This window comes from Ictalurus furcatus, chromosome 14 (genome assembly GCF_023375685.1).
Source record: "Ictalurus furcatus strain D&B chromosome 14, Billie_1.0, whole genome shotgun sequence".
Classification (NCBI taxonomy): Eukaryota; Metazoa; Chordata; class Actinopteri; order Siluriformes; family Ictaluridae; genus Ictalurus; species Ictalurus furcatus.
The window spans coordinates 10,851,987-10,868,727 of record NC_071268.1 but is presented as its reverse complement, the minus strand read 5'-3'; the positions used below and the strand labels follow the sequence as shown (position 1 = coordinate 10,868,727).

Below are 16,741 nucleotides of genomic sequence, written 5' to 3'. Positions count from 1 at the left end.
TCATATGGTTAACAGACCAGGCCGTAATTACACTGTTGTGACAAAACATCAACACTACTATTGCTATTACTACTATTACTAAAATAAATAATTAAAAACATTATTATTATTATTATTATTATTATCAATAATAATAATAATGACAATAATACATATTTATTATTATTATTATTATTATTATTATTAGTAGTAGTAGTAGTAGTAGTGTCGGTGTTTTGTCACAGCAGGTTAATTAGGGCCTGGTCTGTTAACCATATTACTGTCTATAACTATCAAGGTATTAATGTTATTATTGTTATTATTGGGGTTCTTTATTTTGGGGCTTCAAAGTGTCAAAGAGCCGAGTGTCAATTAAGGTAGTAAATAGCAGACACATTTGTCACAAGGCTTTAGAGGCACTGAGTGTGTGTGTGTGTGTGTGTGTGTGTGTGAGTGAGAGTGAGAGAGTGTATGAGTGGGGTGGGGGGGTGGGGTGGGGGTGTGTAACATACTGGTCCATTTCTATTTTAGAAAAAAAATGTCTGAAAATATTTAAAAAATTACAGTAAATCCTTTGCAAATGCGATACAGACAAGTGGGTGTATCTTTTAGACATGGTAAGTGTACATGGCCTAAGATATGAATGTGAATCTCAAGTATCTAATAATTACTCTTATTTTATCCACACATACAAAATATGATTACAAAAGAAGAAAAAAACCAAGATACACACAAAGATTATCACATTTATAATAACTAATGTACATAGAAACTCCAGTGGCTCTAGAGTGTGGTGGGTTCACTTTTGTTCTACATTAGTGGATAGCCACAGCCCGCAGTGCAGGTTGTAATATCAAAGAGAACTCTGTGGACATGCTGAACTGAACATGCTAACATTATGCCTTATTGCATTATAACTACTACAGTGACTATTTCATGGTAGTTTCAATTCATTTGCTATTTATATGTAGTCTATCTGATGATCAAAGGTGGTCCTTCTGCTAAGGATAGAAATAGTACAACACATCATTAATTTATCTAATGTAATAAACTGAATTATTTGCTAGACCATGCATTATACAGGAGCCTTTACTTTCACGTAAGCAAAATGGTAGCATCTGCCCAACATGAAATGACTAATTTATCACTCAGAACAAGAGACAGCCTCTAGAAATGTAGTATATGTCTAATCTTAAAGCCCTGTTGTGATGTAGGCGAAGGACACAGAACTACACAACTCTATCTCTATCTCTCTCTTTCTCAGCAGGATGATTCTTTGAAAGCAGGAAAAAATGCAAAAAAGCCACAAAAAAAAAACCTACTGAGGTATGGGTTTCTCACCTCAGTCAATATAGATTTGCTGATGTGAACACCCCACTTCCGCACTGCAGAAAGAATAGACTGTACCACTTAACTGAGAGCAGCTATTGATCTGTAAACACTCTGTACGTGTAATATGACACCATGTATGTGGGACTTTCTGGTGTTTCAGACTCACAAATCTTACACATACACACATACACACACAGCATGGTCCTTTACACTAGTTCACATCTAATACACACTGCTCATTCACGAGCTATGTTCTGTTAATATCTCTCTTCCTCCATCTCACATTCAGGGGAAATATGAGATGACTCATAAAACTTATATATATATATATATATATATATATATATATATATATATATATATATAATTATGCATTTCTGGAGAAGCTCAGTGGACCCTGGAGGACAGAAATAGCATTGATCTTTTTACTGCTAGCTGTGGGCGAGGCACTGCAGGCCGTGGAAATTTGGCATGCACACACAGGCATGCAGACAACTTCCCACCCATCCACCAGTAATAATCTTTAAACTGCTAAAACAGAGTTTTAGTGATTTGCAAACATACATACAGTTTTTTTTAAGTAGGTTGTAAGTCCAGAGGGCTTATTATAAATCCAGCACTGTTAATAAATAAATCCCAAGAAATGTAAGATAATGTGTGACAACTCTCTGAAAACATAATATTAATTTACTATGAAAAAGGTATAGAATAGATTTAGGTCTTTGTGTTTCTTAAATCTATGTGAAAATGTCTTCTTTTCTTTTCTATTTTTTAAAAAAAATATATATCTATGATTTACACTTAAGTGTGTACGAAGTCTGCAGACACCAGAGGGGGTACTTGTATAGCATGTGTATGTGGTGTGCTTGATTCCATGTCTTTACCAAGGGTGTGTCCATGGGATGGGATGTTGGGATATGTGTGTGTGTGTGTGTGTGTTTGTGCGCATGCACATGCCCAAGTGTGTTTTTGTGCGCATGCCCAAGCCCTATCATCTGCAAGCTGAGACATTAAAAAGAAATGACAAGAATGTGTTTTTGCAAAAAGTAAAATAAAATACATAGTGATTATGCATTTAGAGCAGGGTGATTGCAAAAAAAAAAAAAATTACAACAGAAATCATATGGTGCTTTATGTGCATGAGTATTGATACTGCCTGAATGTGTGAGTATCATTAATTTGATTTTGCATTATCTTATATGCACAAAATGAGTATGTCTGAGTGAATATTATAGTATAATATTTGAGAAGTGTATAAAGCATGTGGGCTAAAACATAAAGCATGATGTCATTTAAGATAAATAGGGGCACATGTGTGTGTAAGGGGGGAAGGGGAGTAATAGCAGGCATCAGAATCCCTCTCTCCTCCCTGGAAGAGCCTTCCTGTTGCCATGGATACTTACTGGTAGCAGTTGGAGGGGGTGGTGGAGACCATGTTTATTCTCCCAGAATGAGACAGATATGAATGTGTAAGGCTCTGAATGCTCACTACACAATTGATCTAGGTCTTAGATGAAATCGAGACCTGTAATACTTTAATCTCTGCCCCTAAATAAAGATCTGTAATAACAGATAGAAGGGAAAGGAAAAGGAGCACCATCCATCTACAGTTTTTAGGGGGAAAAATGCTTAAACGCAGACACACACATATGCCAGAGAGTAAGCTCATAGAGCAGCATAAAGGAAGTGACAGAGTCATTATGATCTGCATCACATCCCCCACTAAGAGCCTGTCCTTTTAGCTCAGTCATCCAACCATCATGTGTCCCATCTGGGCTACAGCTCATTCAAATGCCCCCTGGCTTTCCTAGACATCCAGCAATCAAACCTTAATTCTTGGGCACCAAATCACCTTGTACATGAACAAAAATGTATACAAAATATAGCTTTTTAATATCTATGTATCTGTTTTAAACCATTCTGTTTGAATCATGTCTAATTTATTTTGCCATTGACACAAACGATAACAAATACATCTTAAATTAATCATGTTCTTTCCCTAAAATATATTTTTTTCCTAGATCTATAGGATAACAAGTATTAAAAATCACTATATAATGCTATATAAGAAATAACAAATTTGACAAAAGTAGCAACTCTCTCTCTCCATATTGCCGTACTGTTATCTCATATGAAATATTTATGCTCAGATTTGTGGCCAAACAACTAAACAATTTATCTTTAGCCTCATTTTAGTTAATGAGTGAATTCTGCAACTGTAAACATTTTGTGCATTTATTATTTATTCAAGTGCTTCTGAGCCAAGTTTATACCAACTATCCAGAATGAAGTGTAAATAAGTGAAAAACTAAATATAATAGCTTGATTAGGTACTAGAACACAGGAGTGCTTCAAACAGTAGTAGCAGTCAAGCTACAAATGAGACGATTATGATAGTGAATAATAAAGACTAATAAAAAAAGAATAGATAGTTGTATGTAACTGTACTGGGAAAAAAGAGTCAGTGGTTCAGTAAATATAACAAAAACAAATCTGTGATTTTTTACACAAAAAAGCAAATTATTAGAATTACTTAATTGCTAAAATTTTGTACTAAATTAATCCATGTGACCACAGTGTAATGTTGTTTGTTTTTCTGGTTTACATTTAATATTATTTTGGAAGTGCTCACAATACTAGAAAAAAAAAGAAGAAGTAATGTTCACTTGAACTGACTGCATACTACATTGGAGCCAGGGTTTGTGAACTGAATTTGCATATGCATGCACAGAGCTTTAAACTGATTTAATTTTGAGCATTGTTGATCGTTGTTTTCAATATTTCTTGTTTTATGCTGTTTTTAAGGCCCAAGGTTATTGTATTACGAAATATGTTGAAAGGTCAAGTTTTGGTAAAGTTTTCCTGGTTCATCCAGTTTGTGTTTCTCAGTAAGGTGCATGGTGTGTATGCACGTGCAAAGAAGTTAGTTACATATTCATGTTGGGTCATATCTCTTCAGTCTCTTAATTTAACTACTAGTTAATTAACCTAAATCTTTTATAACAATAATCTGTTCTATGTAAACATTACTTAAAATATGCTTATTTAAAATGTACCAAGATTTTTTTTTTGGGTGGAAATTGTTACCACCCTTTTCTTGAGTAAATTTCCAATTGTACTCCAATATTTTTTCAGTGTGCAAAGTGCACTGAAATAATTAAAAAGCAAAAAGAGAAACATTTAAACATGAAACACTGCAATGTTGCTTACTATAATTTATGTGCGTAAGGGGGCACAATTGTTTTTATTTTATTTTCCACTTCCAGTCTAAGCATTTTGCATGTGGCTTGTCACTGTGGATAACTGTGTTTATTAGTAACATTCTAGAGACTATAATCCATAGTGACCTATATACTATCGTATGCATATTCTATAAAAACCCACCATTATAACAACATTGGACCTATTGGCTTTATCTGAGCATGCTGCTTTAATAATGATATATAATAATATAATAAAAGAAGGCCAAACTAATTTGAGGACAATTTGAGTAACACATCTAAGCTGTCTGTGTCATGCAATATCGAGAAGGACTAGGAACTACATTTCCCATCAGCCACTGCACCTTGTCACACTTCTCAATTCAACTGTCTCACTTTTAGTTTATTAGCACTGGTGTGTATATATAGCCACATTCAGCAGTGCACAGTTGTCTTGCATAGCTTGGGCTGTCTCCACGTATCATGGTACGTTCGTCTTGTTCCATGCAAATCTTGTGTTGTGCTTTGTTTGATACTTTATTAAATGTTTCACTTATGGTCTGCATTTGCATCCACCTCAAATCCCTGACGTGACAGTCTGCCTCTTTACTCATCCTAGATTTATCACTATTGCAGACTGATTGTAGCAGTAAAAACATTGCATCAGTTGCTAATTTCACTATTTTATTTATCCCAAATCTTTCCCACACTAAAAGCACTTGAACATGCAAAGCTTTTTAGGAAACAGTGTCAAAATGTCATAACACATTTTCCCAATATTATAAACACTCTTCTCAAAGTGAAATATTTTAAAAGCATTACTGAATTATTTACTGATATATTTGTTTGCTTTGTGCCTTTAATATTAACAAGTAAGAAAGGATGAAACTGCACTGACCATTGAGGTCTGCTGTAAGTGAGGGGGGGGGGAAGGGTGGTGGACTGTAATATCTTTCCTATTGCTTTAATGTGTTTTAACTGCAAGAAGCCTAATGATGCCATATGGCAGTACTTAAATAAGAACAGAAGACAACAGGACCAACACATGCACATAATAAGCAAAAGCAGTGTATATTGAGGAACACACTTCAAAAGAGAACTGGAATCCACAAACATTTAAACATTCATTTGAAAATCTGTTCTGGAGACCACAAGTGATGGAGACACTCCTTCATGGTGAAGAGTCCTATGCCAGCCACAAAGTAAACACATTAAAGCTCATTCTCTCTCAAATCTAATGTGCATTGATACACAATTTAAAAAAAAACTAGTTAAAGCAAAATAAATTACTTATCAAAGCCTGAGATGTAACTTACCATTTTATTAAAAGACGTTATTTGCAAAGCAAAGATTTTGAGGAGGAATGCTAGCTGTGTGCTTGACAGAAATATGAGTTTTTAGTTTTAATCCTTCTTGTCTAGAAATTAAAGCATCCTGTGGCATAGAATTCATTGTGTACACAGAAATGGCCATGTTACATATAAAGATGTGTGTGTGTGTGTGTGTGTGTGTTTGTGTGTGTGTGTGTTAGAGGTTTAGATTTTTCTTAATGAGTGTTGGATCGAGATAAAATCAGGAGAGGAAAAGGCATGTGAGTGTCCTCGTTGTAGAATATAATGAGATTGGATTAATAATAAATCTTTCTCTATTTAATCTCATAAAAGGCTTTCTAAGTAATAAGAATAAAGCAGCCCCTGAATCTGCAGAGAGGGCAATGGCTGAACTAACCAAGCAATCTGATTCGCTACTCACAAACACTGCAGCCACCAGTAGAAACCTAATTGGTTAACATCTGTCATATACTCCAGGCTATGATTGGCTAATGTGTTGCCAAGTGCAACTGAGGGCTCTACTGTTGGCTGTTTGACTGGTGAGCTTATTCACACAGAGAGAGGGAGAGAGAGAGGGATAGTTTGATAATGCAATAAATTTATCTCATTCCAATAAGGGAAATCTTAGATGAAGGCACTATAAAGACTGCAAGACTTGAGTAATTTATTTTGCTGCCTTATTTTGTTGAGCAATATGTGGATAAATCTGGAGTAAGTATAGAGTGTACCACAAAACCCTGAAGATGAAGAAATTAAAGCTCCATTACATACACACCTACATACACACATACTGTAGTTACATTGACAAATATGAGAAAACACTTACTAACCCCAATGAATACACATTAAAATAGTATGATAAATGCAGGAAAACAAAATCACAAAACAAAATCACATCAATCACATAAAGCCAGTATCCACATGAGTGGGCACTGAAACAAAGGATCCATGAAGCTTTAATTCTCTCTCTCCTCTCGCTCTCCCCCCACCCCCCCCCCCTCTCAGAAAACACAACTTTGCACTTTTAACATCAAAGCTTAATAGTGCTCCTCTAAGCACTTGTGCTTCACATAATGCATAAACACTTACAGTACATGGCATTTTAGAAATGTACATGTTAAATAAAAATGTTAGTACAAAGAAGGAAGTTTAGGAATGAAGAAAATCAATATTTTTTGTAAGCATTACATATAAACATGTAAACATATAAACATGGCCCAATAAACCATTTGTGAATTAGATCTATGTGTGAAATCAAAAAAGCTCTGGAGCTTAAAATTTCAGAGATGAAGGCATGTCTACTGTACTGCAAAGGAAATGCTAATAAAAGGACCTGGACAGGAACACAAAAAGAAAACACCACTTATAAATGTGAAATGTTCTTACCTGCAGAGTGCTCTGTGCATACATAGAGGGAAAAAGGGGGAAAAAAAGGAAAAAGTCATTGTTAACACTCTATACACTGAAACATATTATATATATATACAGGGAGAGATGAGGAATGGCATAAGCAGTCCTAACTCTTATGTATAACAACTTAATTTGTATAAATTCCTATGAAATCATACTTGTTTATTAGAATAACTACCATTTTTATATTTAACAGTAAATAAATTGGAACCAAATTACTAGAGTAAACTCACTTATGCCCAGTACAGTACCTGAAACTTGAAATCACATGCAGAGCTGTTATATACATTTGTAAATGTGTGTCCATTTGGTTTGAATATACAGTGCTGTGAAAAATTATTTGCCCCCACCCTAATTTCTATTGGTTTTGTGTATATCTCATACTCAGAGGTGGGTAGCATAGCCAAAAAAATTACTTAAGTACAAGTAAAACTACTTATAAAAATTAATTACTCAAGTAACAGTAAAAGTAATAATGTTAATAATTACTTGAGTAAGAGTAATAAAATATTCAGTGAGACAACAACTCAAGTAGCATGTTACTAGGTACTTTAGATAAGATTAAAATGAAGGGAAAATCCTGAATCTTTAGACTACATGGAGAACTGTAAGTCACACCTCTCCTTGAAAGTCGGTCTGTTCTGTTTATATGCTATAAAACCTGGGTTCAAGATGAAGCAGCATATCCCAGTCCAGTGATGGGTACAATAACACTGAACCTGTCATTTTCAACGCAAAATCTCACACGCACCCCAAAAACCAAACATTTTCCCAACATGTTGACTGTCATAACATGTTAACAACACAAACTTGTCAGCTTCTACATTTAAACAAGCCAATAGAGAACAAATGAACAGACTATGGAACAGAACAGAAGAGAAAGTGTGTGTAGATCGTGAGTGAGTGAACTTGTGTGTTAGTATGTTTGTTTATGTGTGTGTGTGTGTGTGCATGTATGCATGCGTGTGTGTGTGTGTGTGTGTGTGTGTCCTGCCTCCCATGACACATTCGCTTCTTCCACCTCTCCAGGACTGAGCCACTAAAAAAGTGAGCGGTTGTGGCGTTCACATTCAGACCACTGCAGCGTATAGTGAGACTCGTGATACATGATATAAAGTAATTATTAAAACTACACATATATATACACACACACACACACACATATATATATATATATATATACACACACATATATATATATATACATATATATACATATATATACATATACATATATATATATATTAACATTTATCAGTAACGGAGGAATGCCACCGAATGTAGCGAAGTAAAAATACAGTTCTGTGATTAAAAATTAACTTGAGTACAAGTATGGCCAGTTAAACCTACTTTTAAAAGCACTTTTTTTCAAAAAGTTACTCAAGTAAATGCAACGCGTTACTACCCACCTATGCTCATACCAAACAGTATTAGATCTTCAAACAAAATACAACATAAAACAAAGGCAACCTGAATAAACACACAATACAGGTTTTTTTTTATTGAAGCAAAAAGAAGGTTATCCAGCACCTATCCCCCATGTGAAAAACTAATTGCCCCCTTACACTTAAAATCTTTTTGTCCCACCTTTAGCAGCAATAACTGCAACCAAATGCTTCAGATAACTGGAGATCAGTCTTTCACTTACTCATAGGACTAGGACTTACTCCTATGCTTTGGATCATTGTCTTGCTGCATAATCCAGTTACGCTTCAGTTTCAATTTACGGACTGAAGACCAGACATTCTCCTTATGGATTTTCTGGTAGAGAGCAGAATTCATGTTTCCCTCAATTATTCTAAGTTGCCCAGGTCCTGAAGCAGCAAAGCATCCACACACCATCACACTTCCTTCACCATACTTGACCATAGGTATGATGTTCTTTTTGTGTAATTCTCTGTTTGGTTTACGCCAGATGTAACGGGACCCCTGTCTTCCAAATAGTTCCACTTTCGTCTCATCAACCCACAGAACATTCTCCCCAAAGGTTTGAGGATCATCATGATTTAGCAAAATTCAGATGAACTTTAATGTTCTTCTGGGTTAGCAGTGGTTTTCACCTCACCACTCTTCCATGGATGTCATTTTTGCTCAGTGTCTTTCTGATAGTGGAATCATGAACAGTGACCTTTATTGATGCAAGAGAGACCTGTAGGTTCTTTGATGTTGTCCTTGGCTCTTTTGTGACTTCATGGATGAGTAGTTTCTGTGGTCTTGGAGGAATTTTGGAAAGTCAGCCACTTCTGGGAAAATTGACTACTATGCCTAGTTTTTTTTTTTCCGTTTGGAGATAATGGCTCTCACTGTGGTTCTTTGGAGTCCCAGAGCCTTTGAAATAGCTTTGTAACCCTTCCCAGACTGATCTATTTCAATCACCTTCTTCCTCATCATTTCTGGAATTTCTTTCAGCTTTGGCGTACTGTGTTACTGGGTAAGACCTTTGAACCAACTTCATGCTGTTGAAAAAGTTCTATGTAAGTGTTGACTTGATTGAACAGGGTTTGCAGTAATCAAGCCTGGTTGGATCTAGTCCAGCTGAACCCCATTATGAATGGAGTTTCATAGATTTGGGGGATTAGTAACTATGGGGGCAAATACATTTTCACAAAGGTCCTATTGATATTTGATTAATAACATTATCATTTGTGTTTAATCAGGTTGCCTTTGTTTTGTCTTAGATTTTGTTTTAACGTCTGAAACAACTTAGTATGAGATACACATAAAAACAGAAGAAATCAGCAAATACTTTTTCACAGCATTGCATTTATCCACTGCATTTATACACTTGTACTTCTTTGTGAACAGTTGGCTTGGCTCAGTAACAATACCTGATAAATAACTGATGGCATGATCTGTGTATTAGAAAACATATAAAAATGTAGAGTGTAGAAAAAACTAGTTAGAGCATATTAGTAAAGCACTACATCAAACAATTTCCTTCAACTAGGAGCTGTCCTTAAAAAATGTGGACTAATCTGAAAAATAACAGTTTTTATCCCTTAGCCAGACAAAAAAGTGGGAGAATATGACCCAGATTAAGAGACGGAGGAAATGCAAAGTAAATCCTTAGTGGAAGGTGGATCAAAAAGTGAAAGGATGAGGAAAAGTGCAGCACAAAGCATGCCAGTCTGAATTTGAACATGGATTAGGTGAAAGATCTGAGAAACATTATCATACTTAGAATAAAAGTAAAAATATATTTTTTTATTTGAGAACAATACACAAAAGACAGATTAGTAATCAGTGATCTATAAAAAGAGGAACTCCTTATCTTTATTTCCTTATGTGATACACTGTGGGTATATATCTGTGTATCCATGTGCCTAAACATCGATAATCTATCCCTTCTTTCCTCACTGCTAAAAAAAAATTATGATTCTACACTCTAATCCCATTAGAAAACTCTAAAAGGGGATTAGTGTCCCCTACAGTATGATGATGTGCCTAATCCAAGCATTCTGCACACAACAGCACCTCTGGGATAACTGGAACACATTCACAATGAGATTAACAGCAAAACACCTGAGGCAGACAACAAAGTTCACCCAATCAAATTGAATGTCAAAATGTCACTGATACACTTAAATTATTCCAGAAAAAGGTCAACAGATTTCATGCCTGTTGTATTAACCAACAAAACCATTACTTTTCAGTAATGTAGATAATCATTTCAATTTATGAGTTTTAGCTGTTCTTTTATAGCAGTTTAATTCTAAGTGAATCAATGGCTGAAATGGAAGTATGAAAGTATGAAAATGCATCCTCATCCAATCCAAACAAGCCGCAATACTACATTTACATGTTAGTGATCTTTAATAGCTAATTCATTGATTCATTAATAATTAATTAATTAATTCCACATTTTATGGATAATTTGGTACTTTTAAAGCATTGCATTATATTAAAGCATCATTTTATCACATTTCTGGTCCAACGTTTATCCACCACAGTAAAGCATTTAATTTTAAGGTCATACAGAAAGATTAATCACAGAATAGTATATAGAACAGGTGGTGGATATTCCTGTCTCTGAAAGACCTTAATATTATTATTTCTATATGCTCTGCCTGTCTTCTAGTAAGAATATTCATTCATCACTCCCATGATTTATCTTTTTGCTCCTCTTTGCTATGTTGTTGTTGTCATATATATATATATATATATATATATATATATATATATATATATATATATATATTTAAAAACCAAATCTATACACATATGCACAGGCACACATAGGCACACATAGGCACACACACACACACACACACACACACACACACACACACACACACACACGCTCCATGTTGTTGGTTTTTTTGTTGCTTTTTTTGTTGCTTTTGTTGCTTGCTTTTTAAAAAAAAAACACACACACATAGATTTTTGTGATAATTGTGAGCTTAACAAGAAAGGAAATGCAGAATGAAAGAGAGACACAGGAAAGAGAGGGAGTAAATTCAGCCATATTTCAGTGGAATGATAGAAAGAAATCTGTAGGCAAACTAAATTATTAACTGAATTTTAAAGTGCCCTACATTTCAAAGACAGTGCCTGGACAAACATGCATGTACGTGAACAACTGAGTGTCAGTATAAAGAGTCAAATAGGGATGGAAGGAAGAATTCTGAATTTTTAAAACACCTTTTATGAATACACTCACTTATTTGAAAAAAAAAAAACAAGACCCACATTACCTCCCTGTACTTTAAAACACTCTATGAAAGCCACCAGATCAAATGTGCAACTTGCAGTACACAGTCACTGCCACTGCCACAGACACTGCCAAGTATTCAGTTCTCATCATCAACTTAATGCCTCTGCAAAATCCCTGACACTGATCAAACTTAAAATATGCAAATTCCTAATTTCTTCTTGTTCTTCTGACCAAAGAAAAAAATGCAAACAATATTTTAAATGTGCTTTCCCAATAACCTGGTCCCAATCTGAGCAATGCAAAAGGACAAAAACATCAAAATTACAACACAATGTCAACAGTCACTGGTTTAAAACAGAATGAAACAACTTTCCCCAATAGGTCTAAAAAAGTTCTGTATTTATTTTTTTGCTGTTTCACCCTGTATTACTTGTCAGTGCAAAACACTGGCCATTTTTAGCACTGATAACTCCTGATACCCTCCTCATATTACGCTCTGATTTCTAAGAAGTCCTTGTCATCACTGCTGTATTACCTTACCTGAGTTCCGCATATACCTCATATTCATGTCAATGCTGTACATCGCCTAAACTTCCTCCAACTCAGAGAGAAGGTCAGTAAGATACCTTTGAGGTTCCCTGGCACTTTTGCCTTTGTCAGACCTAAGCCTGAAGTTTGAGATGTAGTCAAATAGCATCTTGACATACTGTAACTACTAACATGGGTCTTGCACTGTCTGTTTCGAATTTAATTTGGTGATCAAAGAAGAGTAAAAAATTCCATTCTGGCACAAAAGAGTCATGGGTTGTTAGCTCTTGAGTTCTCCCAATTTCAGCATTATCACATTCTTTATATTTACAAATCAGAGTAAATTTATCATCCTACTCCTTCATATTCTGTACTGATCTCTATGAAGCAAGTTTTTGTTTAATTTCCTTATACTGCTTTTCTAAACAAACTAAAAAATGCATCTTAGTTCACCGATCTCTCATAAATTAAGAATTCAAGTCTAGGTCCAAGTTTATTGCCACATATTCAAGTGAGTAATTCCAACTATTTCTAATTATGTTCCATCTACTTAAAAAAAATATGTAGATGTCAGAAATAAACTTTCATGTGTAAAGTTAACTTAATCTAGATGCATTACACTAAAACTAAATTATTCAAATTTCTTAAAGATTTTTGCCAAGAATTTTTATTTGATTCTTTTAAGTAGCCTAATTTTTACTTATTGATTTCATGTAAGAAAGCTTAAATAAATTACACAAATCTAAACATAGTAAAAAGTACACATTATCTAAATGTCATCTTTTTTCCATTTGGAAATGTCTGATTTTGCATATCATTGATCGTTATTACTGCTAAAGGGTGAATATTCTTTAGCTGCTCAAACCAGAATTAGATCTCAAATGAGAGCATGCACTTACATCAGTCTTTATAAAGACTGAACTGGTAGGACCCAACATAAATACTTTACCAACTTACATGCGCAAAGAAACCATATAAATGACCAACAATCACAAAGAGGGTGAACTAGCCAGCACAAAACAAGTCATGTTGAAAACACTGCTTCCATAATGTTTGGATACAGTCCCCCCCCCTAATCTTGTACATCTTAGTGTTTACCTTCCTCTATCGCACACACTTTAACTCAGGAAGGGTCGTTAATTATCTTAATAGTTGAATCAGGTGCACTGGGAGCAAGGAAATCACTAAAATGTACAGGACATAGCCACAGGTTTCCAACCCTGGTCCTTGACTAAGTGTAGGTGAAATGACATTACACGAATGGAATAATGCACTTATTTCACAACAAGAGCTGGCAAACTGATTAATCAGCATATTCCTCATCAGTTCTTTTGTTCAAATAAAAACTTACAGCTGACAGCAAATCCTCTTGGATTTGACACACCAAAAATGTTACTTCACCTCATTAATGCTATATTTAAATGCTATTAAAGTAGTACTGGGCCTTCATTAACATTCTCCCACTGCCCACCAATTCACAGAGCCCCATAAGATTTACTTCCAGAGCAAATGTTTGGTTCAAATCAGAATAAATGAACCTTCCCCAGTAGTTAAGGCAAAATGCTGAGGTGAAGAAAATGGACACTCTAATATAGGGCAAAAAGGAACAACACTGGGTATGCACATGCACAGAGGAGACCTTAGTGATGCAGACTTAATTATGTATCATTGACTAGAAATACACATTTTTAAAGTATTTAAATTGCTTATTATTATTTACTTACACCAAAAACATATTTAAATAGAATAGACAAGCAACATTAATAATGTTCAATTTACTAAATATCAAATTATTATTATTTTTTAAATGAATAATTATGTGTTTTTTTGTTTTTTTGGTGTAATACCCTGTATTACACTGTCTTTTTCAGTTCATGCGAATCATAACTTGTCATTATGTGGTATTACTCATGTTACTGTATCACTCATCATTACTGTATTACTTCTCAATGCAAATCATGAGCTTCAATATGTTTAATAACTCACTATGCACTTCCAGTACCAGGAATACATACAACAGAAAATTTCCCACCTATACAAGCTTTGATACGTACACATACTGTATTAGCAAAAATGACTCTTCAATAATAACTTCTTCACAGAATGTCACTTATTGCAAAATTGTACACAATACCACAAAAGAACAAAACTGTTGCCCATGCACTAATAGTTGTTTAATATTATGAGTTAATACTAATAATCTATTTCTTTTTACATGATTCTAAAAATCAAGATAACTTTTTTATGCTACAACTCACCCTAAAACCATTAACCATTAACACTTAACCATTCATATTTTTTAGAGGAGCTGAGTAGGGCAAGTTCTATAGTGTAATATCTACATTTACATTTATTCACTTAGCAGACGCTTTTATCCAAAGCGACTTACAAATGAGAAAGATACAAGCAAAGCGATATCAAGCAGAGAACAATACAAGAAGTGCTACCATACGAGATCTATTAATTGAATTCCAGAAGAAGCAAAGTGCAGAGTAGAGGTGTAAGTGCATTTTTAAAAAAAAATTTTTTATGAGTTTGTTAGGTGTTCATAGAAGAGGTGGGTCTTTAGTTGTTTTTTGAAGATGGTGAGAGATTCTGCGGTCCGGATTGAGATTGGAAGTGCATTCCACCACTGAGGAACAGTTAGTGTGAAGGTTTTGGAAAGGGACCTTGCGCCACGCTGAGTTGGAACTGCTAAACGTCGGTCGCTAATCGATCGCAGATTGCGAGAAGGAACGTAGGCCTTCAGGAGAGAGTTGAGGTAGGAGGGTGCTGTTCCTGACAAGGTCTTGTAGGTGAGCATCAAGGCCTTGAACTTGATGCGGGCAGCTACAGGAAGCCAGTGGAGGGAGATGAAGAGGGGTGTGACATGGGTTCTCTTGGACTGGTTGAAGATGAGGCGCGCTGCAGCATTCTGAATCATCTCAAGGGGTTTGATGGAGCTGGCTGGGAGGCCTGAAAGCAGTGAGTTGCAGTAGTCCAGTTTAGAGATAACAAGAGCCTGGACTAGAATCTGTGTAGCCTGTTTGGTGATGTAGGGTCGGATTTTCTTGATGTTGTAAAGGATGAACCTACAGGACCTTGCAGTTGCTGAGATATGGTCTGCAAAGGTCAAGCCATCATCAAGAATCACCCCAAGGTTCCTGGCCGTCCTGGTTGGCATGAGTGTGAGTGAGCCGAGCTGTACAGTGAGGTTGTGGTTGATTGAGGGACAGGCTGGGATGACGAGAAGCTCAGATTTTGCCAGGTTAAGTATAAGATGGTTTTCCTCCATCCAGACCGAGATGACCGAGATGTCCGAAAGGCAAGCAGAGATGCGTGCAGAGACGGATGGATCGTCAGGCTGGAAGGACAAATGGAGCTGGGTGTCATCAGCATAGCAATGATATGAGAAGCCATGAGACTCAATCACCTGTCCTAGAGATGTGGTGTAGATAGAAAAGAGTGCACCCAGAACTGACCCCTGTGGAACGGCAGTTGTGAGTTGCTGAGTTTCAGAAATACCTCCCCTCCATGATACCTTGAAGGATCTGTCAGAGAGATAGGATTCTACCCAGCGCAGAACCGTTCCAGCGATGCCCAGGCTTCACAGCAAACCAGAGACTACATTTCCCATCCTGCACGGCGGCCTACAAACATGGCCGCCATGGACTGCAATTCCCAGAACACTCACATTCACTCTAATCACACATTGCTGCATCCAATTCACAGCACTCACACCACACATATAAGACACTGGTTCTACACAAGGATTTTGTTTTCTGTCTGATCCTTTGGACTTTGTTGATTAACTGCCTTACCTGCACTTGCTTCTGTTCTGTGCCTACTTTACATAACAGAATACTTAGCCTATAAATTGGATGCAGCAGTGAGTGTTTAGAGTGAATGTGAGTGTTCTGGGAATTGCAGTCCATGGCGGTCATGTTTGTAGGCCGCCATGCAGGATGGGAAATGTAGTCACTGGTTTGCTGTGATATTACACTATAGAACTTGTCATATGGAAACAAGCACAACCAGTTGACCCACAAAATTGATAAATATTCTAGAGAAGTAACTATGAATCAAATGTAGAATTTGTACAAGTGTTACGAATATGCTGGGTGGTCTATTAGTCTTATATGTATGATTTTTTTTGTAAGAAATTGTTGGCTATCGGTCAGGAAAGTGAAAAACACACAATTAAAATTCTACAAAGACCAAAGTTTTGTTTTTGAAAAGAAAAACAATAAAAACATTCACATTTCTTAATACTTACTATTTTGGTGTTTGCGCTTTTATTTTCAAACTACATGAAATGTACAGATTTG

At 35.7% G+C, this 16,741-nt stretch overlaps 1 protein-coding gene across 2 annotated transcripts in view; it reads right to left on the bottom strand.

Moving 5' to 3' along the window:
- Positions 1–6,986: 6,986 nt before the first annotated feature.
- The window catches only part of LOC128617839 (protocadherin beta-3-like), a 77,915-nt gene continuing 68,160 nt past the window's right edge, over positions 6,987–16,741 (bottom strand). For both annotated transcript variants that reach the window (XM_053641017.1, XM_053641018.1), the window contains exon 2: positions 6,987–7,240. In XM_053641017.1, the coding sequence (XP_053496992.1) occupies positions 7,163–7,240 (78 nt within the window). In that variant the 3' untranslated portion in view covers positions 6,987–7,162. The remainder of the gene's footprint in view (positions 7,241–16,741) is intronic.